We start from the raw sequence: 26,442 nt of genomic DNA on the forward strand, positions 1-26,442 counted from the left end.
GGACTAATGGAAGCGCCGACGACGACCTTAAAAATGTAAATAAATGTTTCTCTCGTTTTGTTGTTCACGAGTTGGCTGGCTACCTTGTGCTTAACCCCTTGAAGCCCTAGCCCGCACATATACACACCTATTCGTAAAACCCCCAGGGGCCGCGGGAAGTGGGTTTCGTTTGGCCGCTTTTAATGCCGCGTAAATTTTGCAGGATAATCCAATAAAGAGATTTTCGTTGTGGCCGTTGCCGTAGGGTGCACACAAAAAATCGCTAAAAAAAAAACTGCAAAACCATTTTCACTGGGACACACGACAAACCGAAAAAATAAAAGACGTGTCTGAATGTGTGGAAACAATTGAGGCGACTCTCGACGACGGAATTTACAAATGGTGGAGGAAAGTGATTTCTACAGCGCGGAATAGCTGTTGCAATTTAGATTTCAGTGGCCTTGCAAATAAACGTTGCAAATGGATTTAAAGTTAAATTTTGAAATGAGTAGAAATCATAGAAACAATTAAAGGAAAGACAATATTAACTTAAATGGAAAAAAACGGATAAAATATTTATCACAAAAAACAAATTGTTACTTCAACACAACAGACTTTATTAATTGACATAAAAAGGCCAACAAGGGGACTTCACTTCCACTCGAACCCACACATCCGCTTTCGGAAAACTACTTTAATGTCTATAGGAACAAATAGTCATGCATAAAAATGGAAAAAAGCTATGAAAAAAGGAAAAGAAAAAGGAAAATAAACAAGCATCAGTTTTCACACAAATTGTTTTCAACAACTAAAACGCATTGAACTGTAAGTACGTCAATATTCATTCTACTCCTATGTACAGTTCAGCAACTATAAACTGCCCTTGGTTTAAGACAAAGAAAGCCGGTCGTTGCTATATTGAATTTTGTTAATTAAAGTTAATTCACTGGAAATGATTGAAAACAATTTGCCTAATTGATGAAAAATACCAACTTATATCAGGAAAAATACAATGGAAAATCTATGATTTGTAATTCTTTGGAATTGCATTTAAAATTATTTAATAAATATTTTTGCGGACGAATGTTTGCTTGGCTTCCAGGCTATTGACAGTCATGAATTGCACTTAGGCTACAGCTCAGTCACACCTAACGAAAGTCAAACGCCAAAAGGAAAGCTCACTCGCTTTTCCCATTTCATTTCGCATTTCACATTTTTCCTGGCAGAAGGAATCGTACAGTTGCCGATTTCCAACACACAAAACAAATAGCAAACGAAGCGTGTTGGGCGAAAATTCCTAGCGTTCTCCAAGGAGAAAGCGAAAGAAATCAATAAATTTCAAAGGAAATAATTAAGCAAGTAATTGACTTGGATTTCTTTTAGGAATTCCTCCATAAATCTCCTCCAGCTAAGCTAGCTCAGAGCATATAGAACCTAAAATACGAGAGCCAAGGCATCCTCGTCGACGTCTCCTCCTTGTTAGTTATATGGTGTTTGTGCGAGCAGGCCAAAAAGGATTTCCAGATTAAGCATGTAGGGAAGTGGTACACTGAGTTTCAAAAAAGTAAGACAGTAGAGAATTCCTTAAGATTATGTGAATAAAATATAAAATTATTAAAAAACAAATTGGGGACAACCTAGAAAGATGTTTACTTAGACATTTACCACATTTAAAATAAAGCTTTATCCTTGGATGAATTCTAAATATATACAGTTTAATATTCAAGTTTTTAAATGGATTTATCATTGTATTATTGTTAGGTTTATTCGATAAAAAGAGAAATTTATACATTTTTGAACCAATTGAAAAGTTTGTAACTATAAGTAGCTTACCGGTCGTACCTAATCTTATGACCCGTACTGTAATTATCTGTATGTTCGTTCGTATGTAACCAGCTGCAATTGCATCTTGGGTGGGTGGCGGAAATGGGGATGGCAGCATCTATTTTACAGTTTCAACACGCCTGGAATGCGCCACACTTACACTTGCCACTAGCTGCTGGCATTCCTTTTATATGAGCGTGTGTGTGGGTGTTACGAGAGGGGGATATAGGATATAGGAATATATATGGGCGGGAACTTAGGATATAAATAGACAGTATAAGACCCAGCGCCTCCAATGCCAAAGACGTCGCCCGAAATTAAAGCCAAAGGCATTTCGGCAAATATGTTTGTTTGGTCAAAGCCGAAAGCCATGGAATATTTGCAGACTTTCGCCTGCGTGCGGGTGGATGTGCCAGTTCCTGACAAGTGTTGATTGTTTGGTCAGAAAGAATTTCCGTTGCAGTCACAGTAAACGTTTGACTTTCCTTGAGTATTCTTTAATTGCCACAATTAAGTTTATCGAATAAAAAATATCTAACAAGATTTGATGCATTCCAGATAATTGTATTTTTAGGTTGCCTGTTTGCAGAGTTGTAGAGTGTAGAGCCAACGAGTTGCTGAGTTCTATTTTTCAATCAACACATGAATTTTTCGGCAGTTATTAATTTCCCCTATTTGCAATATAAACATAACCCATAAAATAAACTTATGTTGTGGATTTTTGTTTGAGTTTGTGCTCCACGTATCGCCGAGTTCAAGTGCACAACAAATATTATGATACTCACAAAGGTTTTATAGTGCCTTTTAGTAGTGAGTATTTTTTGTGTTTTTTTGAATTTTTGATACTTTTACATGAGAATGAGAGAAGCACCAACCATGGCTGTACACCTATTGTGCCTTTAATTGCTCTCATTAAATTTTATAAAAAAACCCCCTGCAAAACCGTATGAACACGAACTGCGGGATTCCTTTTCCATATCTTGTCTTCTCTGTCAAATTGTAATTTATACTGGAACACAACGGCAGCAGTGCAGACACCGCCGGCTGGAGCTTAACTTTTACAGTATATCAATAAATTACATTATCCTTAATTTCCCGCGTTTTTTCCGGTCAACACAGCACAAGCGACAGCGACGACATTTAACCCGCCCGCAGCTCACTGGTCATCCTGGTCCTGCTGAGCCAGCAATCTGAAACTACCTTCTAGTGGGAGGAGGTCCATGGGAGGTCATGGTTGGGAGGCAATGTCTTTAAAGGGAATTTCAGAAATGGAAAACGAGTTTGATTTAAAATGTTCAGTCAAAACAATTTCCTTATTGTTAAGCTTAAGGTTAACTTATTTATAAAATATCCTAAGATATATTTTAAGATTCAGTTACCTGTTGTAATCAGCTAATTCCATATTTGCTATAGAATTGCTGAATTTTAGGTTGTAGTCAGCCCATAAGAAGGATATGGAATGAATTTTGATCCGTTGGTCGACTACTTAGCACATAATTTCATTGAGTTGTCTGCGTGGACGGGAATGTGTGCATAAGTCCATTCAATTGAATCGTGGATTGAGGGCTGAATAGAGTGGGAGGTGGGTGGTTGTAAACTAATGCTGGCTAGCAAACCTTAATTAAGCGACGATGTATTGCGTTTATCTGATGTTGTGCCGTCCGCTTACTTGGTGGGCACATATTGAATATTTGACCAATCGGACTCTCAGACACTCCGATTTCCCCACCTTCTCAATAAAGCCTGATTTCGGACTAATGAGTTTATGTTTGCTAACCTGCATTTACCATGTGGTCCATGAATTTCCACACTGAACTTAAGCTCATTGAAAATGTGATTGGATGACTTGCTTAAATCGATATCTGATGAGTTAGAGCTTAGTTAAAGTCTAAGTCTGTAAAAGAATAAGATAAACTTAAACATATATCAAATACTGTATATTCGGGATAAAGGTGTGTTTATTCATCACATTTTCCACGTAATGACCCACGCACCCAACGAACATATTCCCAGCAAACCCTTTATTGTTACCCTGGTCACGCAAAAAGGATATTAAGACCATAAGCTTCTTTTTTCTTTTTTTATAAACAGCAGCTTATTAAAAATAAGTTTTCTAAATATAGAAAAAGGTAGCAAAGAAATCATTAGCATGTTAGATAACTTATATTTAGGTTTTTATCAAGAACGTTATATTATACTAAGAAAGCATTAAAGCATCATGGACATTTAATGACGGGTTTTATGAGCATTATCTTATCGTTCAATGAATGAAAAATATATATATAAATGGGTATTCTTTTGGTTTAAAATACAAAAAAAAATAGCTTTCTTTAAAGTCCCCATTTCTACTCAGTAAAAACACAAAGGACTGATTGTGTCCTTTGTCGTTGTGAATTTTACTTTTTTATTTTAATGTCGACAACGAAATCAAAATCAACTTGTTATCGATGCCCGCCATTGTGACATATTTCTTGAGAGGAAGGGCTCGATGTCATTGTTTGGGTTGTTTCCAGCTTGTGTCCTTCCCTTTACGCTCAGTCTGCCGTTGTCATTCGTCAACGATTCGCGTGGCTGACTTTTCGGGTTAAATTAATTAAGCGTGTGCGTTTTTATTGTTGATTGAATGCCCCCAAATGGGCGTGGCCTTTCGACCCGCCTCTCATAACAAACTGTTTGTATTTTATCAACAGAATGTATTGACTTCTTGGTTAAGTTGCCTGCGATTAAGTTGGATTTCGGCAAATAATAAGGTAATTTTCCTGAATGTTGGAAAAGGGTCTTATAAAGTAAATCAATTTTTACAAAAAACGCTATCTAGTATATAGGTTTTCAGCGTGAAAGGGCCAAAAACACAATAAAACCACACCGAAAACTGAAAATTGGGAAAATTAAAACTACCGCATCGCTGGTAGAAAGGACAGCAAAAGCTGCGTTGGAGTTTGCTTTTTCAGTGCGAATATTTTGACTGCAGCAGAAGTTTGGCATGAAATTTACTAATTTTATAATGTGGCAGGCAGACATTTATTTCGACGCTAATTACAAACATTTAAACTTTTAATTAGTTTTCAAACAAGCAGCGCAAAAATGCAAAACGAACGCAGCGAAGCCATGGCTGAAGAAAACTCCCTATACATATATGTATGCCAGCGAAGTTCTGCAGATCTCTGAACTTATTATTGTTGTTTCTGATTGGAGAATAAAAACCGAGAGAGGGGAGGAGGGAAAAGTATGCAAATCTCAATGTATTTCTATGGCAAATGGAGAGCCAGTTCACTGCTCATTTATAGTGGCAAGAGCAAAACAAACAAATAAAAGGGAAGATAATGGAAATAAAAATAAGCATGAAAATACCATAAACAAATCCCAGCTCTGATTGCCACTCAAACTAAAATGGAAATTGGCTACAAGCAAATGGCCATAAGCAGCTACCAAAAATGCTGAAGAGATTGCAAGTGAATGGCGTAATGAAATATCAAGAGGGGAGTAAACTAGACAAAATAAAAATGTTTTGAATTTTTTGAGCCAAGTCAAAAGTCAGACAAACTGGTTCCCCATTTGCCGCAGGTTCAACTTTCCCATTTTGCAACTGCCCATCAAGCTAATTGAACATGTAAATAGATGGAAAAGACGAATAAGCTTAGAAATTACGAGAGAGATTCTTGGGGAAATGGAAATTTCCCTGTTAAAACAATGACTTCCTTAACAAGTTGAAGAGTGTGATTAAAATAAATTAACTAAGTTAGAACTTTATATAGGATATGTTTATGAAATTCCCAATTAAATGCCTTAATTGATTCCCACGCACCCATTTCTAATTCAATATCAATTTTAGTTCATTACATATGCTTGCCAATTACACGAATAAATTCAAGGGAACCTGCGCAAAATCTCGAATAGAATGGATATGAATATTTAATGGGGGATATTTGGTGGCACCACCTGACCGCAGATTCCCTGGGCCACAAGTCATAAAAGTATTAATGCCGTTTTAAGTACTTCCGCAACGAAAGCTATACACACCTACTCGTATATATGAAATACATACATGAATGTACATATGCATATGGATGTGAACAAGCAAGCGAGATAGCGAAAAATGCAAAGCACACTAATTCTAACTGCAGCATAAATTAAAGCTCTCATGAATAATAATTCAAGGCAGTCGGGCAAGGGAAATAACCTACAACAACAGCAGTGTAGCTAGCAGTAGGAGCACTAACAGCAACAAAAACAACTGCAAAAGCATGGAAAAGCAGGAAAAGCAGACGCACAGTATCAAAGAGCCACTTGAGTAAATGCGTTTACCGTGTGTTCCCAAATTTGTATTTTCCCGCGAAAAATCATAAATTCGCTTCAGGTTAGGAATATTTATAAAACTATTTACCGAAATTAGTATTTAAAGTTTAGGCAGTTCTTTCTTGGGCTGAATTTTAATGAACTATATTTTTTATGGTTCTAGACTTCGGAAATTCGCAAGGGAACGAAATATATAAAATATGTACTAAAAAAAGTATTTAAAACTTTACTAGCGATAAATTCATATTTTTATAAAATGTTCAAAATTCATTAGGGCCGACTAAACCCGACTTCGTGGAAATAAGGATTGATTTATTTTTGATGCCCCTAGATACTTCATTTTTCGCTAAATATAAGTACTGGGATAACCTTTTTATTATTGTAATCTTATCTAATTTCGATATTGGATTTCATATTAAACTAAACTGACAGCGAATCCAGGAACATTGCTCACTTTTGTGTCTCAGCTTGTGTCGCAAAAAGCCAACAAAATTTTATAGCTGTTGTCATTATTTCATGTGCAGTGCCACATAGTCACGCCCCCGCCCACGGCACACACCTCCCAAATTTCGTCCTGGGTGAGAAGAGAAACCCATACAGAAACTGAGAGCGCCACCCACACACGTTGATCATACGCAGTGTTGTGCTTAAAAATTTCAAATGCATGGCACTTTGGTTCAGAGACAGCCGCATCGCATCTCGTGCTCCCTCAGACAGCAAGTGGAAAAGCATTAACAACACCAACAAGGACCATTTTCCATGTCTGTAGCTATTGTTGTTGTCGCTATTGCCACTGGCTGCTGTTGGTTTTTCTATGCGATTTTCATTTTCATATTTATTTATATGTTTTTACGCTGGCTAAACTATGAGTACAAGTGCACACTTGTCTGGCACACCAAAAACGGGTGCCATCCCGGGATTTCAAGTGGGTAGAGGTCGGATTTGGCTTAACGCTCCGCTAGCAATTGCCTTCAGGCGAGTGGTGCCACTAACCCTGCAGTCTTCTGCCTTACCTCCTCCGGCACCATCAAAAACCCCATCCGATTGTCTGTGCATTAATTTAAATGCAGTGTTTGGCTAGCCAATTTAATGGCAAGTCATTAGTTCTTGTCTGTAGCCAGTTGGGCCCTTGGATAAAATGGTAAAAAAAACATACTGATTTGTATTTGTAAGATGAGCTTAAATCAAGGAGCCTGACAAAGGGAATTATTTAAAGAGTCACTGAGAGTTTCCCATTTATTTGTTTAGAAATAAATAATATACCATTATGTTTAGATGTATGCTTTAATCTCGGTAGATATTGTGAGTAAAGAATAAGTAATAAAATTTCTTAACTTTTTGTTTACTTTCTTTAAAATACCAACTAATTGAGACAATAAGCGATTGTCTGGACCGGAATTTGCTGTAAAATCAAAAGACTTTAAGACTTTTCTCTTCCCTTGTTCGCCTTCTCAGTTGTAAAGTTAATCATACGCCGCTTAAAATTACAAATCACCATCATCAGCGGAGACAAGGACCAAGGACATTGCGATGCCGGCCCGGCTGCAAGGATAATAACAGACAACCTGCTGCACAAGATTGAATTCCCCCCTCTCCTGCCACGTAAGTGTTCTTAACTGTGACCATTTAACGGTAATTATTGCAACACTGTGGCACATTTTAAGTGCTCTCGCTGCGAACTTTTCATTCGGCTCGACCAGTTTGATGGTCAACACCTGGCCAGCAGCCAATTGCCCCACCTGGGCTGCATAAATTTCCGGCTCAGCATTTTACTTAATCCCGTCTATTTTGCAAAAGGATTATCAAGGCAACTTTTTAATTCGCCGCCCAAGTGGCCGGGCAACATTGGCGCCATCAGTCGTGATGTCAGCAGTTTTGTGCGGTGGCCTTTTAATGGTCTCCTTCACTCCAATCCTTCCCAGACCACCCTTCATCCTTGCTGTCCTCAGCCATCCTTCAGCCCGATTTTCAGGTGGAGTCGCCATGGCTCCTTTTAATGCCCATTGAGGGCCCATTTGATGCGTGGCCAACTGAGCGTGCTCGGGAACTTGCCAACTTTGCTACCAGGCGAGAAGATAATAATTTGAAATGATGGATTAAAGTAGCCGTTAAATTGAACGAGGTAAGCTAAACAGAAGGGGTCCTTTAGCGGTCCTTTGCAATTGAAAAGTGTGAATAAAGGGTAGAATGAGCTTGTCAAATAAATAGGTACACCATAGCCCTAACTCAGTATTACTTTTCTCTTAAAATTGATATGAATGGGTAAATATTTAACTTATAAAAATTCTTTACATTAACCACCGAGTGCGAAACTATTTTCTTTGTTAAATTTAGTAACTAGTCTAAGAACTTATCTAGGGTATGTTATTTTTATAGCATTCCAACATTCTCTAAAACGTTCTAGCCAAGTGAACAAATAAAAATTAATATCAAATATTTACATCATATCTGAATGGCAATTGACTTCAGCCCGAATTCCTTTCGGTATACGGCATTATTCAAAATGATGGACTTAAGTAGCCGTTAAATTGAAGTGGGTAAGAGAAAATAACAGAGCCAAAAGGGGCAAAGATAAATGTTTGCTTATGCCAGCGCGTGTGTTTGTGTGGCTTAAGTTTAATACGCCATTCAATCAATTTCTGCACCGCAACTCCGAACGCCTGGCAGCCTTATCCTGTCGATGTCCTTCTTTTTCAATATTGTCGTTTTGCATTTGCAAGCGAAGAGGAAGAGAAAGAGAGAATCCAGTGGGAAACGAGCGCTTCATTATCCTTCATGCAGGCAAACAAAAATATTGATGCGAGCCAGGACCTCATTCTCGCTTCTCTGGATCTTCGCTCACACATCCTGCTGGCCAGCCACTCCTCATTTTAAGTCTTTTGTCTGGGCATTTATTTATTTATTTATTTATTGTCATGCTTGTTTATTGTTTCGCCTTTGATTGGCTTCGGCTTTGCTTTCTACTTGCCTTTCTTTACCCCCAGCTCTTGAATTCACATTATTCCAAAAGGATATATGCATATGTGCAGGAACATGACGAAGTTTATTAGCTTTGTACCCAAATGAGTGTCATTGAGCGATAAGTACGAAGTCATTTCTGAGAAATTCTGTATGTTAAAACGGAAAAGGGCAAATTAAGGCCAATAATAAGAGATAATGCCGAATGATTTCTGTCTCCGCCTCTCAATATATATATATATTATATTTACAAAACAAGTTCCAGTTAAATGCAATACCTTGTTATTTATGGAAATTTTTAGCTTGCTGCTCTTTTGGGCTTTTCTTGGAAAATGTTTTCCCCTTCTGCTCTCTTTTCCAAGGGACTTAGATTATTGACTTTCTTAGATTTATGACCTTATGCTCAAATGATTGTTTATTGTTATCCCATCTCTACTCTTATAGCGCTGACAAAGGACAAAAATCCAGAAAGAGCCCCGAAATAGCGAATACAAAAATGATAATCAAGTAATAAATTTAAATTCAATCAAATAAATTCTGCTGGAGATGAAGCTCTAAAAATCTGTTTATCATGCCTATCGATACTTTTACTTGAGGTAATTATTTGTGTGGATTTTACCAGTCGGCTCGAATTGCCTTTGAATATAAAACAAATATGTATTTATTTCCGGAAATCACATATTTCCGGTAGGCTCTTGCCCGTTCGACGTGCTATTAATGAGCAGCACAATTAAATTTCACTCTCAAAATTACTCGACAGGATGAACAATAATTTGGTATGTGCATAGGTGGACTAGTCACTGCTCTTTCTGTTGTTTTTAGAAACTGAAAAAACTAAATAAAATATTAAAGTTAAGGAGCTTAACTTTTTCGTGCAGATAGTGTTTTAGATATTGTGAAATTATTTTTTTAAAATTTATACTAAACTCATCATATTATAAAGTTCCCAGCTATGCCCGTCTTTCTCTATATATTAAATGAAATTTATGCAAAATTGCTATTGTACCTACGTGAGCGGATGTATGTGTGCGTGTTGTCCTTTATTTTCCCATGGCATAATATAAAACATCCTGTTGTTGCCCCTCACATGCCTATTGTCATAAATAACCCGTCCTGAAGGTATGTTTATGTTGGCGTTTGTCACTCTGTGAGCTCGTCTGAGAGGGTTTTTGTACAATTTTGTGACTGGCTTAAATTTGTTGCGTTATTTGCGTCATTTCCGAAGCAAATCAAAAAAAAAAAGGAAAAATACGAAGGCCAGACAATGTACAGCACAAAAAATTCAAATATAAATAATGGGCGGGGAAGAGAAAGAGCGACTATGTGTGGGCGGGCTGTGTAAAGTGTGTGCTTAATCAGCCAATCAATTTCATATACATATTTTAACACTTGAATGCGTTGGTAAAGAATAAAATTCCAATGCCGCTTGAGTAGAGCCCACGGGCCATAACAAAATGCCTACCGAAACATTCCATGGAACACAATACGCATTCTGCTCACAATGCAAAATAGTTCAGCATTATGTGGCTATTTGGCAAGGCAATCAAATGAATATTTCACGTTTACATTTTTAATTATCAGCAAATACCTTTTACTGCCATAATAATGTGTGAAGGTCTGCACGGTCACAAATTTTGGGTTTTAAAGGCAGAACGTAAATCAGTTGAAGCCTTTTTAACATCATTATTTAAAGTTTAGTTTAAAAGGCGAACAAGAAGAGAAGCTCTCCTTAACCCATATAACATGAAAGAAAACCCCTTTATCGATAACTTATTTCCCAAGCCGTTTAAGGTTTCTTGCCATCATCAACTCAGTTAAGTGACTTTAATATTAGAAAATTACTAGAACTTTCCAGCGATCTCGAGCACCTATAGAGATATTAGGTTACACACATGTGAGGACTAAAAAGAGACTTTCCCATAAAGTCCCCTTGGTTAGTGGCATTTCGGAAGGACCGTGTGGGAACTGCTTAAGTGCAGCCACTTAGCAGGGCTCCATAGTTGCAGCTGCCATCGCCTAAAACATCGAACGTTAACGTATTTATGGCTGCACTCAGCCTGACAGCCACCAACTGCATTGGCATACAAAGTGGGTGGCGATGGGATGGGATGTTAAAGTCAACAACATAACTTAAAAGGGACGTCTTAAATTTCCCCAAACCGTTTTGAGAGCAATTATACCGTTTCCTGACTTTGCAGCCAACAAGGCGAAAATACATTTACATTCAATTTTTTTTTATTTCTTTCGTTTTCTTTTTTGTTGTATTTTATTTTTTTTTACAATTTTCGTAACATTTCCGCCTTTTTGCATTCAATTTAATTTAACATAAACATTTATATGCTTATATTATTATCCAACGCACACGCTGGCAGCGCAGCTGCTGTTGTGCACTGTGCAGAAGGGTTTCATGCTTCAAGAGAGCATACGTAGCGTATACGTAATGTGCAATTTTGTAACGGACTGAAGGGGTTAATGCAGTTAAAGGGGCGGCCCCGGTTTATGAGGGGAAAAGTATTCACTATAAATTTTGTGTGCGCACCACTTGCAACAACAACGGGCCAACGAGGACGGGAACAACTGCAACAACAACTTAAATCTTAAGTAGCTCAACTTGTTTATTTATCGAAGCAGAAGTTAATGCGACGGTGGTGCGAGAGGGTGGTGGCAGGTTTGTTGGTCGGTAGTCCGTCGTCGGTTGGCTGGATGAAAAAATGCAGCAATGAGTCAACGCATTGTTGCTGTCGTGCCAACATTATTTACAGCTGTAATTGCAGGTGCATTCCGTAGGTAGGCTTTGCCAGATTAAACACTTTAAACAGATCGTTGCTTAACGAATTTAAAGATATATAAAATACGCAAAGAAAATATTATAAAGAGGTGTAAGAGAAACTCGAAATAAAAAAACACATAACTTTATCAAAACAAATTATGAGGGCCCAACATATAAAAACGAATGCGATACCACACATTCAAGATAGATACAAGCAGATATAGATACAGGGGACATGATGTGGCCAACCCGATGGGAATAAAATGCGACATGGCTGTGGGGGCAGCAGGACGTTGTGGAAATGCAGCAGCAAAAGCAGTGCTTTTAATTTTCCAGACACGTGCGAGCGGCGTAAACAACAAAACAAGTCCGACATATCAGAGGACAAATAAGCAAAATTTGTTTTGATATCTCTTTCTCTTTATTCTCAGCTATACCCTGTTCAAGCCAGATATCAAAGTTTAGTGTCTTTAGCTGTGAGTTATTATTATTATAGAACATTTTATGTACCAACAAAAAAAACTGATCCAGAGAAATATAATACCTCATGAGGGGTATCATAAAGTCGAAACACTAATACCATCAGTCAGGCTCTCCCTCTTTTCCTCTGGCTATGTTTATTTTTAAAGTTTTGGCACGCATCACTTTAATGCAATTATTAGGGGAACCGCACAGCATCGAAGCCATCTACATCACTGAAGTTTTCCCAGTTTTCGTGCTATGAAGGTCCTTAGACGATAGACTCCATATTGCAAATTGGACAAGGAGACTATCACAACACTGATCCGTAAAACAGTCATTGCAATCCTTTTTGGTTTTGTAAAGTCCAGAAAACTATATAGATAGGCTCGTCCGTCTCTGAAAAGAGAAAATTAAAATTAATAATACAAACTAATTGATAACTTAAAGGTAGTAACTACATTTGTGTTCCACCTAGTAAGTAGTATACAAACGCGAATGATACATAGAAAAGGGAGAATCCCAATGGATAGACAAAATGCAGGAGACGTGCTGGTTGCGCCACCAGAAGATGATCGATAGTCAAGGCAATCGGCGGCACTAAGTGAGTCCATAGGTTATACACATCGGAAACACGAGTCGGGTTAGTCAGCACCCGATCTTTGGGATATATAACTGACCAATAAATACTTGCGATCAAAAATGCTATGGCTATATTAATCCAGTAGCCCGCCCAATATGTTTTGATTAACCAGTTAGGCGGAGCTAAAGGAGAAAAATGATAAGGCTTAAAAGGTTAAATCCTAAGGTTAAAAATGATCTTACCCCACGTTTCCTGTTTAAAGTGATAGACAGTGACAAGAATGGCTCCAGAAATACTGACAATGCCGCACAATATAAATCCCCAGTTTGTCAAATAGATGAAAACTGTTCCTTTTTGGAAGTACTCCCTTATATAACCGACCACTCCTACGCCGAAAAAGCAGCCTAACGCCCATCGATATACTAAGAAAGGTGTAGACTTTGGTGTTGATTGCCACTAAAAGGGAATGTTTAACCGAATAACAAGGTCACAAAGAAATATAAACCGACTTGCGATCGCAGAAAGTCCAAAGGTGTATTATAATCCAAGCCAAATCTCCGCCAACGGAACTCCTCTCTGAGACTCAAGGGTTCCTGTTGAGAGCCGGACGACGAATCCGGCTCGACTCCGGCCAACAAACGAAACATTTGATGGCAATTACTTTAGTTAATTTTACTATGTATAATCTGGAAATCAACAAAGAAATGACTTTAAGTTCAAGGCCTGCATTCGCTCAGATATTCCGGTGGCAATTAACCCATGACTTATTCCCCTGGACTTCTTATCTCGCCCAGCACGCGGCTCGCCCTGCATAATTAACAGATATATGCGATTCAGTTTGGGGTCTACGGTGCGTGCGATTCAGTTGGGTTGGTTCCTGGTTCCATCCACCTCTCGTTTCACACAAATTACGACATGTGGCTGACATCATTTTCCTTCCTTCAGCCATTCAAAGATTACAGTGGGCGTTTTGGTTGGGGGAAGGGACACAGGATGTCGTTTTGAGCCAAGCAGACACTTTTAATTGAGAGACACTTGGCTGAGCTGTAGCGTGCAATTAAAATGCCATTACATGTGAAAATAAACCAGCAGCCGCACAGTGTCCTGGAGTGCTAAAAAAAAAGATTTATTTATTAAATATTTTTTTAATGTAGCTTTTTACAATGTAATCTATGCCATCTTACTAATATTATATTTGTTTAATATTTTTGCAATCATCAATTACTAAGTAATAATAAGCCAGTACTCAGATATATTTTAACCACAGTGCCGCTTTGCATAGTAAATTCCGAGGCAAGGATTTTAAGATTCCTTCCAGCGTTTGGCGATGATGTGGACCCCTGGGTGTTTCTTCTTTGTGGGAAAACTGTGCTTGTCTGGGAGAGTCTAGGTAGTTAACACCCCTGGGTGTTCCTCGAGGAGAAAACCTTTTTCCTCTCGTCCAGACTCTTTTCTTCTGTCTCTTTCCCATTTGTCTACACTTCCTCTACGTCTGCATATCTTCAACAAATCACATCAAGAGGATGATAGACTTGTGTATATTGAAATAAACATCTAATGCCCTTGCCCTCCTTACGGCCATTTAATATGCAAATTTGTATAGCAACGTTCACTCGGTCGATTTTGCCAACAAATTCACATTCTGTTGTGATTTGATTTTCCAAGTTTTCTTTTTTCCAATTGATTAGCTGATTTTGACATCAATCAAAGAGGATATTTTTTGATGTGGAAGTTGATGTGAAAGGGTTTTGATGAATCAAAGCCAATTTTAGTACGACAATTACTACGGAAATTAGTTCGTTTACTTTTGAAAATCTTAGAAAGGAGTTAAAGTTCTAAAGTTCCTAATAAATGGCATTTATTTTAGAAGTTGGCAGCCTGCTAGTCAATACAGGAAAAACTTTCGATACTTTAAGGTCATTTACCTTTTATAAAAATAAATACTTGAGGTACTCTCAATATGTAAACAAAAATCAAAGTATGATGTAAATACCTTTTCTTCAGTGAGTTATTTACTAACATTTTCGACACCACAACCTCTTGGGTGGGAAAAGTATACAGATTTTGATCGGAGCATTCCTCAAAGTCAAACTCAGGGAAGTGAGGGCTCAATTGAGCGCTCCGTGAGCTTGGGGAAAAATTAAATTTTGTAGCGGCAAACCCATTGGCATGCCCTACTTTCTTTCACCCAAGGAAGTCAACTCTTTGGCAGTTTGCCATCAAGTTGCGCTTTAAAAGTGCGTGCTACCATCGGAGAGTGCTTTCAGGTAGAAGGATGGGTTAGGTGTTAAGGGTTAAGTGTTTTAAAGTGTGCCGCCATTCAGGCCATTTCTATGTTATCGCAATTTACCAACCACTCTTGCCGCCCCACGAGGCGATACCTCATGTGTCATTATCTTAATTTAAGGCAGTCCTTGCCCCCAAAGCTCTCCTCTTCTTCCTGCCACTTTCCTCCCCACCATTGATAGAGCTTCTTTCAGTTGCCATATCTCTTACTTGAATACACAATTATGTGGCAGGGCGTATGGCAGAGTGGTGTTCTCATGTGGGGTGGCTTAAAATTAAATTTCTCATGCTTAGAGACCGAGGAGTAGGACCTGTGCCGTTGCTCATTATTATATAGTCACGTGGCATGGGGCACGAAGATGAATACGGACACGGTCTGTGGCTCGTTACTACGCGGCTATATCACGACTTGAGATTCGTCAAGAGCTCTCCTATGTTCTAGAACATCACTCAAGCTGGGTAAACTAACTATGTGATAAAGAGCACAAAAAAACGGAAAGGGTGCTAAAAATCCTTAGAGAGAAATGAACTTGCAAAAAGGTAGCACAATGAGATGTGAATAGATACCGACTGTTGAATGTCCTTTAATCAAGTCCTTTTAAGTTAAGTGATTACTTTTACTTTAAATCTTTAGAAAAGAGTATTATCAAAACTCTCAAGTGATTATTAATAAGTTTCAAGGATAATCTTAAGAACTAACAACCACTACCTGTTTGTTATATAAGCTCAAACTTAAAGGGTATCTTCCACTTCCTTGTGCCTGTTTCAACAAGTTTTTCGCTTTGTTTTGATGTTATTAGACTCTTGGGAATTCCACATGCAATTTGCAATCTTTCCTTCTTGCCGCCTCGTTTCGTACATATTTAGTGTGTAAATCAAATGAGCATATAAGCACATTTATATATATAAATATAGGTACTTGGCTGGATATATATGGATGGCTTGTTTGTGTGGGTGGCATAATGAGGACGATGGCCGATGCTTATATTGCTGCTCCATAAAATAATATCAACATGTTATTGCATTTGAATTTAAAATGTTGTGAATTTTGCAAGAGAAATCAACAAAAGTGTCACAACTTATGTGTCACGTTCGAGTTAACCTGAATGAAAAGCTGTATAAATATATATGAATTTCTGTGGAAAACATAATGCAATTTTGTATTGATAATCTGCAGGATGCCTTTGATGTGACAACTAATTTTTTTTGCTCGTTTATTATTATAAAAACACTTTTATTTCTGTCGATATATTTAATTGCTCAATTAAATTTCACTTAACCGCCAAATGGTGAAAATTCCAAATTATATACCACCAATAAAGCCACCTAAAATTATATAACAAAAATATGATAAATGATTTTTGCTATAAAAACAAGATTGATTTGGAATGTGGTTAAATGTGGAACGCTAAATTCGAGAGCTTGGACTACAATATGCCCCTTATTTAGCTTTTAGCTTTATTTAAAAATAAAAATGCTCACAATATGGTACGTCGCTGTACATAGTTGGCCGTATAACATCTTTAAAATGGCCACACAGCTAATAGAGCAAATGTTTTAATCAGTAAACAGTCGATACAAGTGACTCATTACACTTTTTGGGTCAATTTTTTTGCTCATTATTTGTAAGAGATTATTTTATCTCGCTGTTCGAAAAAATGTTTACATTTTTCATTTAAAGCTTGAATGCAATTCCACTAGAAATTAACTAACGAGTTTAACGAGGTATGACATTCCATATTCCGACCATCATTGGCTTTGTTATGGGGAAAATACCTATTTTTATGGGAAAAATCAAAGACGAAATATCAAATTATTTAAATTTTTGGAGAAATATGGTGACATTTTTACATATCAAGGCTTGAATGCAGTTTTACTAGAAATTAAATTAAGCGTCGAACTAGGTATTATATTTCGCATTTAGACCGATTTTTTTAGTATAATTGTTATGAAGAAAATAATGATTTTTTTGGGAAAAAAGGAAAAGGTGCTTCCAATCTTTTACATACTTTTTAATAAATACACGAATACATATGAAAAAACTAATTAGCTGCACAAGTAGACTTATCTAAAGAAAGTCAAAAATTCAAAGTTTAAGTTTGAGCAGTTATAATACATAAAATATTGATCGTTTATATACAAGAAAATAACTGAACTTGTTGATTTTGTAAGAAATTCATTTAAAAGTTCCTCAATTTAATTATTACCAAAGAAAGCGTTAACACAACAAGCCAACTTGGCGATGCTCTTTTGTGGCCCTCTGCGGAAATCAATGCACGCCCAATGCATCTGAATCTGAATGCATATTGAAAATGTGCATAAATGCTGGACTGAAAGGAGTGGGCGGTGGGTGATGACAATGCCGTCTGCTCGGTATTTATACAACTCACACACCCCCGCCCGCACACCCACAATCAATTATGCAATATGAAAAGCCAAGGCTTGTCCGAGGAAAACGAAAAATCGAAAAGCATTTGCGGCAATTTCTCAATTCGAAGTGAAGGCAGATGGCATAGCAGGAGGTGCTCGGTGGCTTGCAACCCAGAGGCGTCGAAAGCAGGCTCTTTCCAAAGGGGCAGGGCCAGGGTCTGGAGTGGGCTGTCAGGGCAGACGGCATCGTAACCGGACCCCCGGGCTACGTCGACGTCTGCATTGCGCCATGCAAACTCGAGCTGCGGCAGCAACAACTCATTTTTCCCATTTTGTATTATTGACAAAGGAGGGGACTGTCGACTGCCGATTTTCATTGAATATTTTTCGGCCAAAAACGAGAGCCCGTAGAGGCCTCGAACGTGTGGGCCATATAGCTCGAGTCAGAGTCATGGTTTCCAGACTGTGTCGGGGAGTTTTGTGCCAAAGGCTAGCAAACTGTTTGCACCACCGCCAGCAGCAACAACAATGCTCGAGACTCTTCTACTCGACATTCTGCTGACCTCAATATTTGTTCAACTTTTCAGCAACAATTTTGTTATGCGATTTTGGCTCCTTTCCACCCGCCACAGAGCCGGCTGTCATAAATGCCTGCAGTTTGGCAGTTTGTGCAGTGAAAGTGATTTTCGGATGGGTTCAGTTGGTTTATTGCTTTGATTTGCTGCTGCTAAACTTCTGGGGTGCTGATTACGATGGGGTGTGGTTGTGGCTTTTGGCCAGCAATCAGTGCCGGCAAATCAAATTTCATGCCTCAAACAAAAATCCACTGACTGAGCTAAAAGTAACATGGCCAAATTAAAAACAAAAAATAAAGAGGTCTCCAAATATTCCTTTTGGAGAACTCACCCACATACGACCGAGGAGACGGCAAACCAAAAGCATTTGGCAGACAGGGCCCAAACACAGGATCGTAAGGAGACGCAGGCTGTGGGCGTGGCCGATGGCCAATAGCAGCTGACAAATGGCTGAGGAGAAACAGACGAACATCACGAAGTTGGACACCAGAACCAATGTGCTAATGAAGGCCAACTTGCAGCGCTGCAACAACATCGGAAAGGAAGAGGAATGGTGACGACGACGACCACAAAGACAAAGAGTAATCACTTCTTACGGGAACCAGGAGAGCCAAATTAAATGGCAACAGCAGGGCCAAATGATGTCTAAAAAGGACCTCAAAGAACTGCCAGCTGGATGACCTGAGGACCTCATGCCAACTCTGATGGTATCCCGAAGCCACGCTCACTTCATAAACCAATGGTACATAGTAGAAGGTGTTCACTGGTCCATCCGAGTCAATTGAAGCTGTCAATGAGAAAGTGTTAGCTGGGTATCCAAAAAGGTATGGATTAGAACACACCCTGAGCCACGTGCTTGAACATATTAATAACATAGTACAGCATAAAGTTGTGCAGGATGAGCAGCAGGGCATCCTTCTTCAGGGGATGTATTGATTTCTTAAAATATAAACATTTATAAGCAATATAAGGGAATTCCCAGACGGATTTTTAATTATAACTTACAAATATCAAGAACACTTGGTAAAGAAATATTATGCAGGTCACTATAAAATCATGAACTTCGGCCATTATCGCTGATTCGCCTAGAACTTAAACAATTTTGAACAGGTTTTCCGAAACAAAAATTTGGATGTTTAGACAATAAAATCGTCGAGTTGATTAAGTTAATTTCCATGTCTTAACAAATAGTGCGGCTCCTGCATTAGGTAATAGAGCATAAAATTTCAAATAAAAATAATCTGTAATCTGGAATTAATTTGAGTCAATACGTTTTGCCGAAAGTCAAAGGTAAATTGCCCTATGACTGCTTCAATTAATTCAAAATAACAGACAGTTTCAAATGTTAAATTTGAGATATCGTTGCATTTGCATTCAATGCTTTCGCTTTTATTTACAGTATCTCCGACAATGCCATTCATCAAGATGCAGAAACAACAACGATTTCCAAGGGTCTCCTTCATTATTATGCCTATAATTAAGAGTATCTGGCCGCAGGTACTCTAAGGCAAGCTCATTGCCTAATGGCTTACAATTACCAATTAACAGATTATTGCATTGACCGAAGTGCTTGATGCACGTCAGGGGCCAAGGCAAAAACAAAATAATTTCAGTTAAGTTTCCAGCATGTGCAAATAATGTAAAACATTTCTGCACATTTTAAGTGCTGCTGCAAATTGACTGTCAGCCAGGCAAAGCACACACCACAAACATCAGGAACTGCAGCAGCGACAACTGCAACAAATGCAACAACTTTTTGAGCATCAACTACAGCAGCAAGAGCAATAAGAGTTACGAAAACAACGACCGCACAATGGAAACTGCAAGGGAATATTCGCATATTATACAAACAATAAACATTGTTAATTAATTTACTTCAACTCGAACGGTAACTGCACTTTGCCTCACTCCGCCGACAAGGCTGGATTTAAGCCTTTCTGCACGAGAAGCTATTCCCGATTGTTGTTTGATTAAATCAACTTCAATGAGACAACAAAAACACTTAAAATTAAAGCTGTAACTTAATGCAATAAAGTAGAACGTGAACTCGTTAAAAATATGTAGAATAAATCACCAATAAATAAAAATATTTTCGGTTTGCAGCCTCAAAACTGCACGAAATTAATTTGCAGAACAGCTACCGGGGACTCTCATGAAATTCACTTATTAACGCTTATATATATGATATGGCGCTTACTTCGGGCTTTTGATAACTTGTGGCATATTTCAGGAGCAGTGACTATAATGCCTCATGCACGCGGTATCATTATAAATAATGACTCTGATTAAATATGATGTAATCCGTTGCCAGGGCTACCAATTCAGGCACTCTTCTTTTTTTAAAAAAATGATGCAAACTTTATTAAACATTAATCATAGGAGTGGCAAGGGAAGCTGTAGTGGAGGAGGGCTGAGATAAGGCGATTGTAGGATGGAGCAGACAAGTGCATTAATTAACGGTCGACTGTCTCTGGTAACTGACCATAAAGGATTTGCGTTATTAATTGAACGCTTTTCGGATCAATATTCTACAATTCGCGTTTGACGCTGCGTACTTTCACACATCAACTTTTACATTATACGAGTATACCTCAATTTATATTTTATTTTTTTCATTTTTAGTAATTTGTTCGTTTGGGCCATTTAAGAATAACTGTCACGTACGACTGGCATGGCCCGAACACATGCCCACACTTACCATTTCATCAAAGGAAATCGAGCTTGAATTGATTTCGCACACATAAGCCGACTCAGCCTTCTGCCATATATACCTTGGCTTGGCTTGGCCCTAATGTGTGTCATTTGGCCGGCAGTTATCTTAGGGCCAAATGCACAAAGGGGCGGTAATTTTCTGAGCATTTCCTTTTTTTTTTGAAAAAAACAAAGGTTCCAAGCTGATCTTTTTTTGGATTTTCCTTTCTTGTTAGCTAAGTGAATTTTTATTTGCCATAGCTTTTAGTAAATGTCCATTAAATTTATTCGATTGGGGACTACATTTAGTGGCAAATATTATATATAATTTTATATGATTTTTTCTTTAGTTTGTTATATATTCTTTTTATATATTAAAGTATACAATACGTAAATGCTTTAAAAATCAAAAATTGAATTGTAAAAACAGGATAGTAGTACAACAGGACATACAATTTCCTCTGGAAGCCAGCGTTGATATTCATATATCAACTGCATCTTCAATCAGCGAGAGCAACAAGTTACAACCCGAAAAGCCAAGGACTCCAATGCGATCCGTGCATTCATTTCAATTTCATTCGCAGAGTAACTGAAAAAATGAAAACAGCGAAAACTGAGACTCATTTACACATTTATGTGGGAAAACGTCAACTCCTGAGTAATTTATGCACACAACGGCATTTAAATGCCTTTTATTTCACTTTTTTTGTGTGCTTCGAAAGAAGGCCGCTTCAGAGTTCGTCAGTGTTTTTCGGGTTCACTTTCATTTTTCACTGCGCAATGTCCCTTTGAGTAAGAGAAATGAGCTGTAATGGGTGCCAAAAGCCAACGACAGGGAAAAGGAGACAACATGGGGAGGAGCTAGCCACCAGACAATTTATGCGAGCTTGGGGAATTGTTTCGAAAATTGACAAATTATGGTCGTAAGTGCTGCGATTAGTCCGGTTCCCTTTGCCCTTTTTCTTGTTATTTTTTCGCCAACTGTCCCAAGGTTGTATTCTCCTCAAAACCACAGTATATGCATTATATATATGTGGATATTTACAGAAAAATAAACCAGGTTATAGCATCCGTTCCATTGCGGGCACTGCGTGTTATTAATAATTCAATTTAGCCGTCTCACAGTCTCACACAACAGGCGCCGGGTCAGAGAACTCCGGAAAAGCTTTGAACACGCAACTTCGACTCCAATCTTCCACAGTCGAAGGCCCCATTACCGTTTTTCCCCCATTTAACGCTCAGCAGTTGCCACCGTTCCATTTCCATTTCCACGGCGGATGGCTCATTATCTATTCATGCAAGTTAAGTGCGAAAGCTCATATAGCGGAATAATAAATTGAATTTTGCCCATGAGCTGCCACAAATGCATAAATAGTTACACGTGCTATGCGAACCGAGGCTAGGTATACAAAAGGGCTTTACTTAAATACTTTAATCCTTTGAAATAATTTCTATGTTCCCCCATTTGTAGAATAAAGATTTTTGTATTTTATCAAAACATTTTTTTGCTTTACGAAATTGACGGCAAAAAAGAAAAAATAGAGCCTGGGACTCCCTCTCCCAGGGTTATAGGATTCTAGCAGCGATTACAAATGCGGCGACGTTTGTGGCGCTCACTCTGGGTGATCTTGCAGGCCTAAAAAATTGGTTAGAAATAAATCAAGGCATATATTATATGTTCCAATATATTTACCATGCGGCGGTAATGATCCTTTCTCTCCTCCGGGAGCCTGGACCAGGCCTTAGCTGCCTGCATGATCAGTTCTTGCGGCTTCAGGTCGCAGTGCTTTTTGCGGAATGCGCGAACAAAGTTCAAATAGCCATTATTGGTGATAGGACCAGGCTTGCTGCACTTGGAGTTGCCACAAGCCGACTTCTTAGGCCTAGCACAAGCAGACTTTTTCGGTCTTGGACGGGTCATCCTCTTTGGCTTTGCGCATGCTGCATTCTTCCTTGGCCTGGCGCGGGATTTCTTTGGCTTCATGCAAGATACGGATCCTATAGCGCGTTCTGTGACCATGGGATTGTTACAAATCCCATTGATTACTTCAGATTGCTTAGCATCCATTGACATGGCAATGATCCCAACTTTATTCCCAGACATATTGCGGTAATAGTTTCTCTCTTCCTCGCTAATTCTCTCCCAGGACTTGGCTCCCTCCTTGGCTAATTCTAGCCAACTCAAGTTCTCGTTTTGTCTACGGAAGTCGCACAGATAGTTTAGAAATCCATTGGTTGCCCACGATCCATTGCTCATGCTCTTGCTTTCCTTTACTTCGTCTGTCATCGTGTGAGGTTTATTAAGAGTCAGTTTGTAAAATATCCCTTAAAAAGTTATACAAAACCGCACGAAACCTGAAAGGAAACAAAATTGTGGGTTAATACATTGCTAGCAAGAAAAGTAAAATTAAAAGGGGCTTCTGTGGTCTCCTAAATGCCAAGTATTAATTGGGATAAAATTAGTTTGTCCTGCATGGCAGGAAGCTGATGCAGTACTGAGTGCATGCCCCAGAAGCCGCAAAGTTGTGTCCTGTCGAAAAGTCACTTAATCAGTGCGGAACCCGAAGCTGGTACCAGAAATAGAGCTTCATCACCACCCAGCAAGATGACCGTAAAGACCAGGACGAAGACCTCAACTGCAGGCGACAGGGGGTTTTAAGTGCAACAAAGCCCATAATTAATATCACTTTACAGTTGCTAGACATATGTGTGGCCCTTGAAGTGTCGGTTGTTGGCCAAGACCAGAGGGTATTAAGAACTGTTTATTTAATTGCCGGTGAAATTTCCATGTCTCATAGGGCAAATTAGTTACCAGTAAACCGCCAGTACAAAGTTAATCTGGGAAAAGATGGCAACATCTCTTGGTTTTTTCAGGTTAAAAGCTTTTAAGGGTAATGAATGATGGTTATTGTAGCTATCCCTAATTAAATTTCTGAATATATATTGATTTTAAAGCCAATAGCCCAGTTTCCAGACTCGCAGCTGTAGTTCTATTCCCAAAAATATTAATTTGAATTATTAATTAGAAATCGTTATGCACAAATTCCAATTTATAACCAGCTGACCTATTTGGACCGCAGATGTCTGCATGTCCCAAGCTTCATGCTATGCCTCATTTGTGGTAAAATTATGCTCCTCTTGCCTTTGCATGCAAACTTCAAATCCATCTTGTGGATAAATTTGAGATGACAGAAACTGTATGAAATATTAAATGGCATTATTCCCAACATGGCAGGATATAAGTTGGGTTGTTGGTAAAGGTTAAAAGATTATCTTTAAAATGTCGATTTTTTCCTATCAATGCTTTAAGGAACTTCTGATTGGATAAACCATTTTGATTAAGTGCTAAAATGGCTATAAAGCCCAAAGTAAAGCAGGTGAAACTAAGTAAGATTCGACAGGAGCTGAGGGCGTCGAGTGATTATCATTAGCCGCCAGAGTAGTTGCCATTTAGCACGCACAACGAGATGCACGCCAGCAACATCAGCAGCAGTTGCAACAATGTTTGAGTAATTGTTTGCCGTTGCTGCATCGTCAACAGCAAAAGCAGCAACAGCAGCAACATCAGAAGCAAGAGCAGCAGCAGCAGCAGCAACTGCAGATGCAACAAAATTTGCATGCAAACACAAACCCCTTCTCTACCCCACACTTAACCCCTTAAAACCCCCCTGTTATTGCCCCATTTGGCTGCTGGCTGGCGACTGCACACGTAACTGAACGGTGGCAACAACTGCAGCAGTAATTGCAACAAACAATTAGCGTCACTTGGATTTATGTTTACGAGCGGCTGCCCCGACATTTTCGGCCACAATGACAGTGCCTTCCCCGCCTGACTACTGCCCCTTTATGGTTGTCATCAGACAAAAAGTTGATCAATCAGGACGTGTAATTTATTTACGATTTCATTCAGCGAACGAAAGAAAGAAAGAAGCGAGTGTTCCTCAATTTCGAGATTAACTAGATCTTTCTTTCGGTTTAACCGCATGCCCTATGATTTATGTAATTGCCCGCGCTTGTAGCAAGTGTTGTTGCAGCATGTAAATGACGTCATTACAAGGCGTGGGGCGTGGCTAGGTGGTCGGCTGTCGACGGGCTGCCCCCGGCATTAGTTTAAAGTCAGATAGGACAACCGTTTCCATCCGACATCTAGACAAACACGCGGGCCGGCCAAGGCGTGGCTGGCGAGTTTCCGTTCCGACTTGCAACACTTTTGTGCAACACGCCCCCGACAAACTCGCGTTCGACATTGACTTACTGCACTAACGGTATTTGGTTTTTATTTTATCACTAGCGGTTAATGAATGAAATGGAAAATAGCGACTCAAATTTGGAAATTAGACCGGATGCACTCGCGGAAATTGTGTTAATTCACTTAAAATTTTGACAGAAATTTGGATATGACCTGCTTCTGTGCTCTACCAAGTTTTAACTAATAAAGTTTACTAAAGTAAACAGCACTTTACAAATTTTTGGTTGATAGCCAAGACGAAGCCTACTTTGTATTAACATCGGAAAATTTTAGATTTTTCGGCAGTATGTCTAGGATTTTTGTTTAACTTACCTTTTGGAAATATCTAAAAAATCCAAACTTTTTTTTATCACAACACAATTTTTAAGAAAAAAATTAAAATTGCTCTTACAAATTTTTACTGAGAATTTTGGAATGTGAACTGTTTATGTGGTACACAAAGTTACAACTGAAGTTCCAACGAACTGACTTCCAGTTCGAGGCATTCGACAACACACATACTAGATGGAATAAAGTTAGATTTGATCGAATCGAGACGCCGGCGGATACGCATCCTGGGAAACATCCTTCTGTTCCTTGGGTCCGCCCCCGTGTTTCTTCGGTATCGTTGGCGTTGTGTTAAGTTTTCCTCTAAGGCGGCATAAATTATGTGAAACAATTTTTATTCCCACTACAACTACGGCTAGGGCCAAAAACTCTTTGCGGTTTATTAAAATTTCCTAGCCGACGGGCTAACAAACTCGGTGTGGCTAAGACATTTTTTTGGGTATGGAGGAAACTTGGCCTGGGGATTCCGATTGTTTGGACATGTGTGAGGTTTTCTATTATCTGTAAAATGTTATGATTTATTATGTGCGGGCTCAAGTTGATGGTACGGCCATAAATTGCAACCCTTTGGAGTCTTTTGCCTTTCCCATTGCCTTGCCCTTGCCTCATCTTTGGTCTATGCCTTTGCCAGCAGCAGTTAAGTCAATTAATTGGCCTTAGATTTATTAGTTTTTACCATCCCCGCCCTCTCTTTCAACCATCCCCTACCACCCTTTAGCATAGGTGCCGTGATTTATTGTTGCAGGAATGCCAAAACAACAAAGGAAAATTCCTCGACTTTGACTTTGGCACGCACGCAGGATGAGTAGTCAAAGTCCAGGTGACAGAGGGGTTTCCGCCGCATTCCTGGAGGTGTGGCATTTGCATATAAATAGATATGTCAGCTAAAATATGAACCACATGAGTCGGGTCCGGGTTCTATATCCTATATATATATATATATAAATAAATATATTTTCTTGTTGTTGGCTCGCGGCGAAAACGCGTCCATTGCGTGTCGCGATAAACACAAATTTCAAGTTCTCCACTCGGACATTTTCCATTAAATTAGCCTTAGTGTCAAATACTGACACCA

The 26,442-nt window shown here is 38.8% G+C and overlaps 3 protein-coding genes across 4 annotated transcripts; all 3 read right to left on the bottom strand.

Moving 5' to 3' along the window:
• Nucleotides 1–12,255: 12,255 nt before the first annotated feature.
• On the bottom strand, nucleotides 12,256–13,540 carry LOC108105750 (protein rolling stone). The gene is made up of 4 exons (XM_017212469.2): nucleotides 13,379–13,540; nucleotides 13,112–13,325; nucleotides 12,748–13,051; nucleotides 12,256–12,685 (listed from the first exon to the last, which is right to left on the bottom strand). Exons 1-4 carry the CDS (start codon nucleotides 13,514–13,516, stop codon nucleotides 12,520–12,522), a joined length of 822 nt encoding a protein of 273 aa, XP_017067958.1. The 5' UTR covers nucleotides 13,517–13,540; the 3' UTR covers nucleotides 12,256–12,519.
• A 4,542-nt stretch (nucleotides 13,541–18,082) lies between these two features.
• LOC108105768 lies at nucleotides 18,083–19,231 on the bottom strand. The gene is made up of 5 exons (XM_017212488.2): nucleotides 19,106–19,231; nucleotides 18,943–19,039; nucleotides 18,697–18,887; nucleotides 18,432–18,623; nucleotides 18,083–18,360 (listed from the first exon to the last, which is right to left on the bottom strand). The coding sequence occupies exons 1-5, from the start codon at nucleotides 19,169–19,171 to the stop codon at nucleotides 18,337–18,339; spliced, it is 570 nt and encodes a 189-aa protein (XP_017067977.2). The 5' UTR covers nucleotides 19,172–19,231; the 3' UTR covers nucleotides 18,083–18,336.
• A 3,024-nt stretch (nucleotides 19,232–22,255) lies between these two features.
• On the bottom strand, nucleotides 22,256–25,488 carry LOC108105748 (protamine-like protein 99C). 2 transcript variants are annotated; one of them, XM_017212465.2, is made up of 3 exons: nucleotides 25,353–25,488; nucleotides 22,485–23,146; nucleotides 22,256–22,427 (listed from the first exon to the last, which is right to left on the bottom strand). In XM_017212465.2, the coding sequence occupies exons 2-3, from the start codon at nucleotides 23,076–23,078 to the stop codon at nucleotides 22,368–22,370; spliced, it is 654 nt and encodes a 217-aa protein (XP_017067954.2). In that variant the 5' UTR covers nucleotides 23,079–23,146; nucleotides 25,353–25,488; the 3' UTR covers nucleotides 22,256–22,367. The 2 variants fall into 2 exon arrangements, with proteins under 2 accessions (XP_017067954.2, XP_017067955.2); XM_017212466.2 differs by lacking the exon at nucleotides 25,353–25,488 and adding an exon at nucleotides 25,047–25,199.
• Between the last annotated feature and the right edge of the window lie 954 nt (nucleotides 25,489–26,442).

Source organism: Drosophila eugracilis, unplaced genomic scaffold (assembly GCF_018153835.1).
Source record: "Drosophila eugracilis isolate 14026-0451.02 unplaced genomic scaffold, ASM1815383v1 contig_353, whole genome shotgun sequence".
Lineage (NCBI taxonomy): Eukaryota > Metazoa > Arthropoda > Insecta > Diptera > Drosophilidae > Drosophila > Drosophila eugracilis.

Coding starts and splice junctions, on each gene's coding strand:
- LOC108105750 (XM_017212469.2), bottom strand. CDS start 13,516: ATGTTTCGTTTGTTGGCCGGAGTCGAGCCGGATTCGTCGTCCGGCTCT. Junction 13,326..13,378: donor TGGACTTTCTGCGATCGCAA/GTCGGTTTATAT, acceptor ATTCCCTTTTAG/TGGCAATCAACACCAAAGTC. Junction 13,052..13,111: donor CTTTAAACAGGAAACGTGGG/GTAAGATCATTT, acceptor TTTCTCCTTTAG/CTCCGCCTAACTGGTTAATC.
- LOC108105768 (XM_017212488.2), bottom strand. CDS start 19,171: ATGGCCGAAGTTCATGATTTTATAGTGACCTGCATAATATTTCTTTAC. Junction 18,888..18,942: donor GTTCAAGCACGTGGCTCAGG/GTGTGTTCTAAT, acceptor TCTCATTGACAG/CTTCAATTGACTCGGATGGA. Junction 18,624..18,696: donor ATTTGGCTCTCCTGGTTCCC/GTAAGAAGTGAT, acceptor ATGTTGTTGCAG/CGCTGCAAGTTGGCCTTCAT.
- LOC108105748 (XM_017212465.2), bottom strand. CDS start 23,078: ATGACAGACGAAGTAAAGGAAAGCAAGAGCATGAGCAATGGATCGTGG. Junction 22,428..22,484: donor AGGATCATTACCGCCGCATG/GTAAATATATTG, acceptor CCAATTTTTTAG/GCCTGCAAGATCACCCAGAG.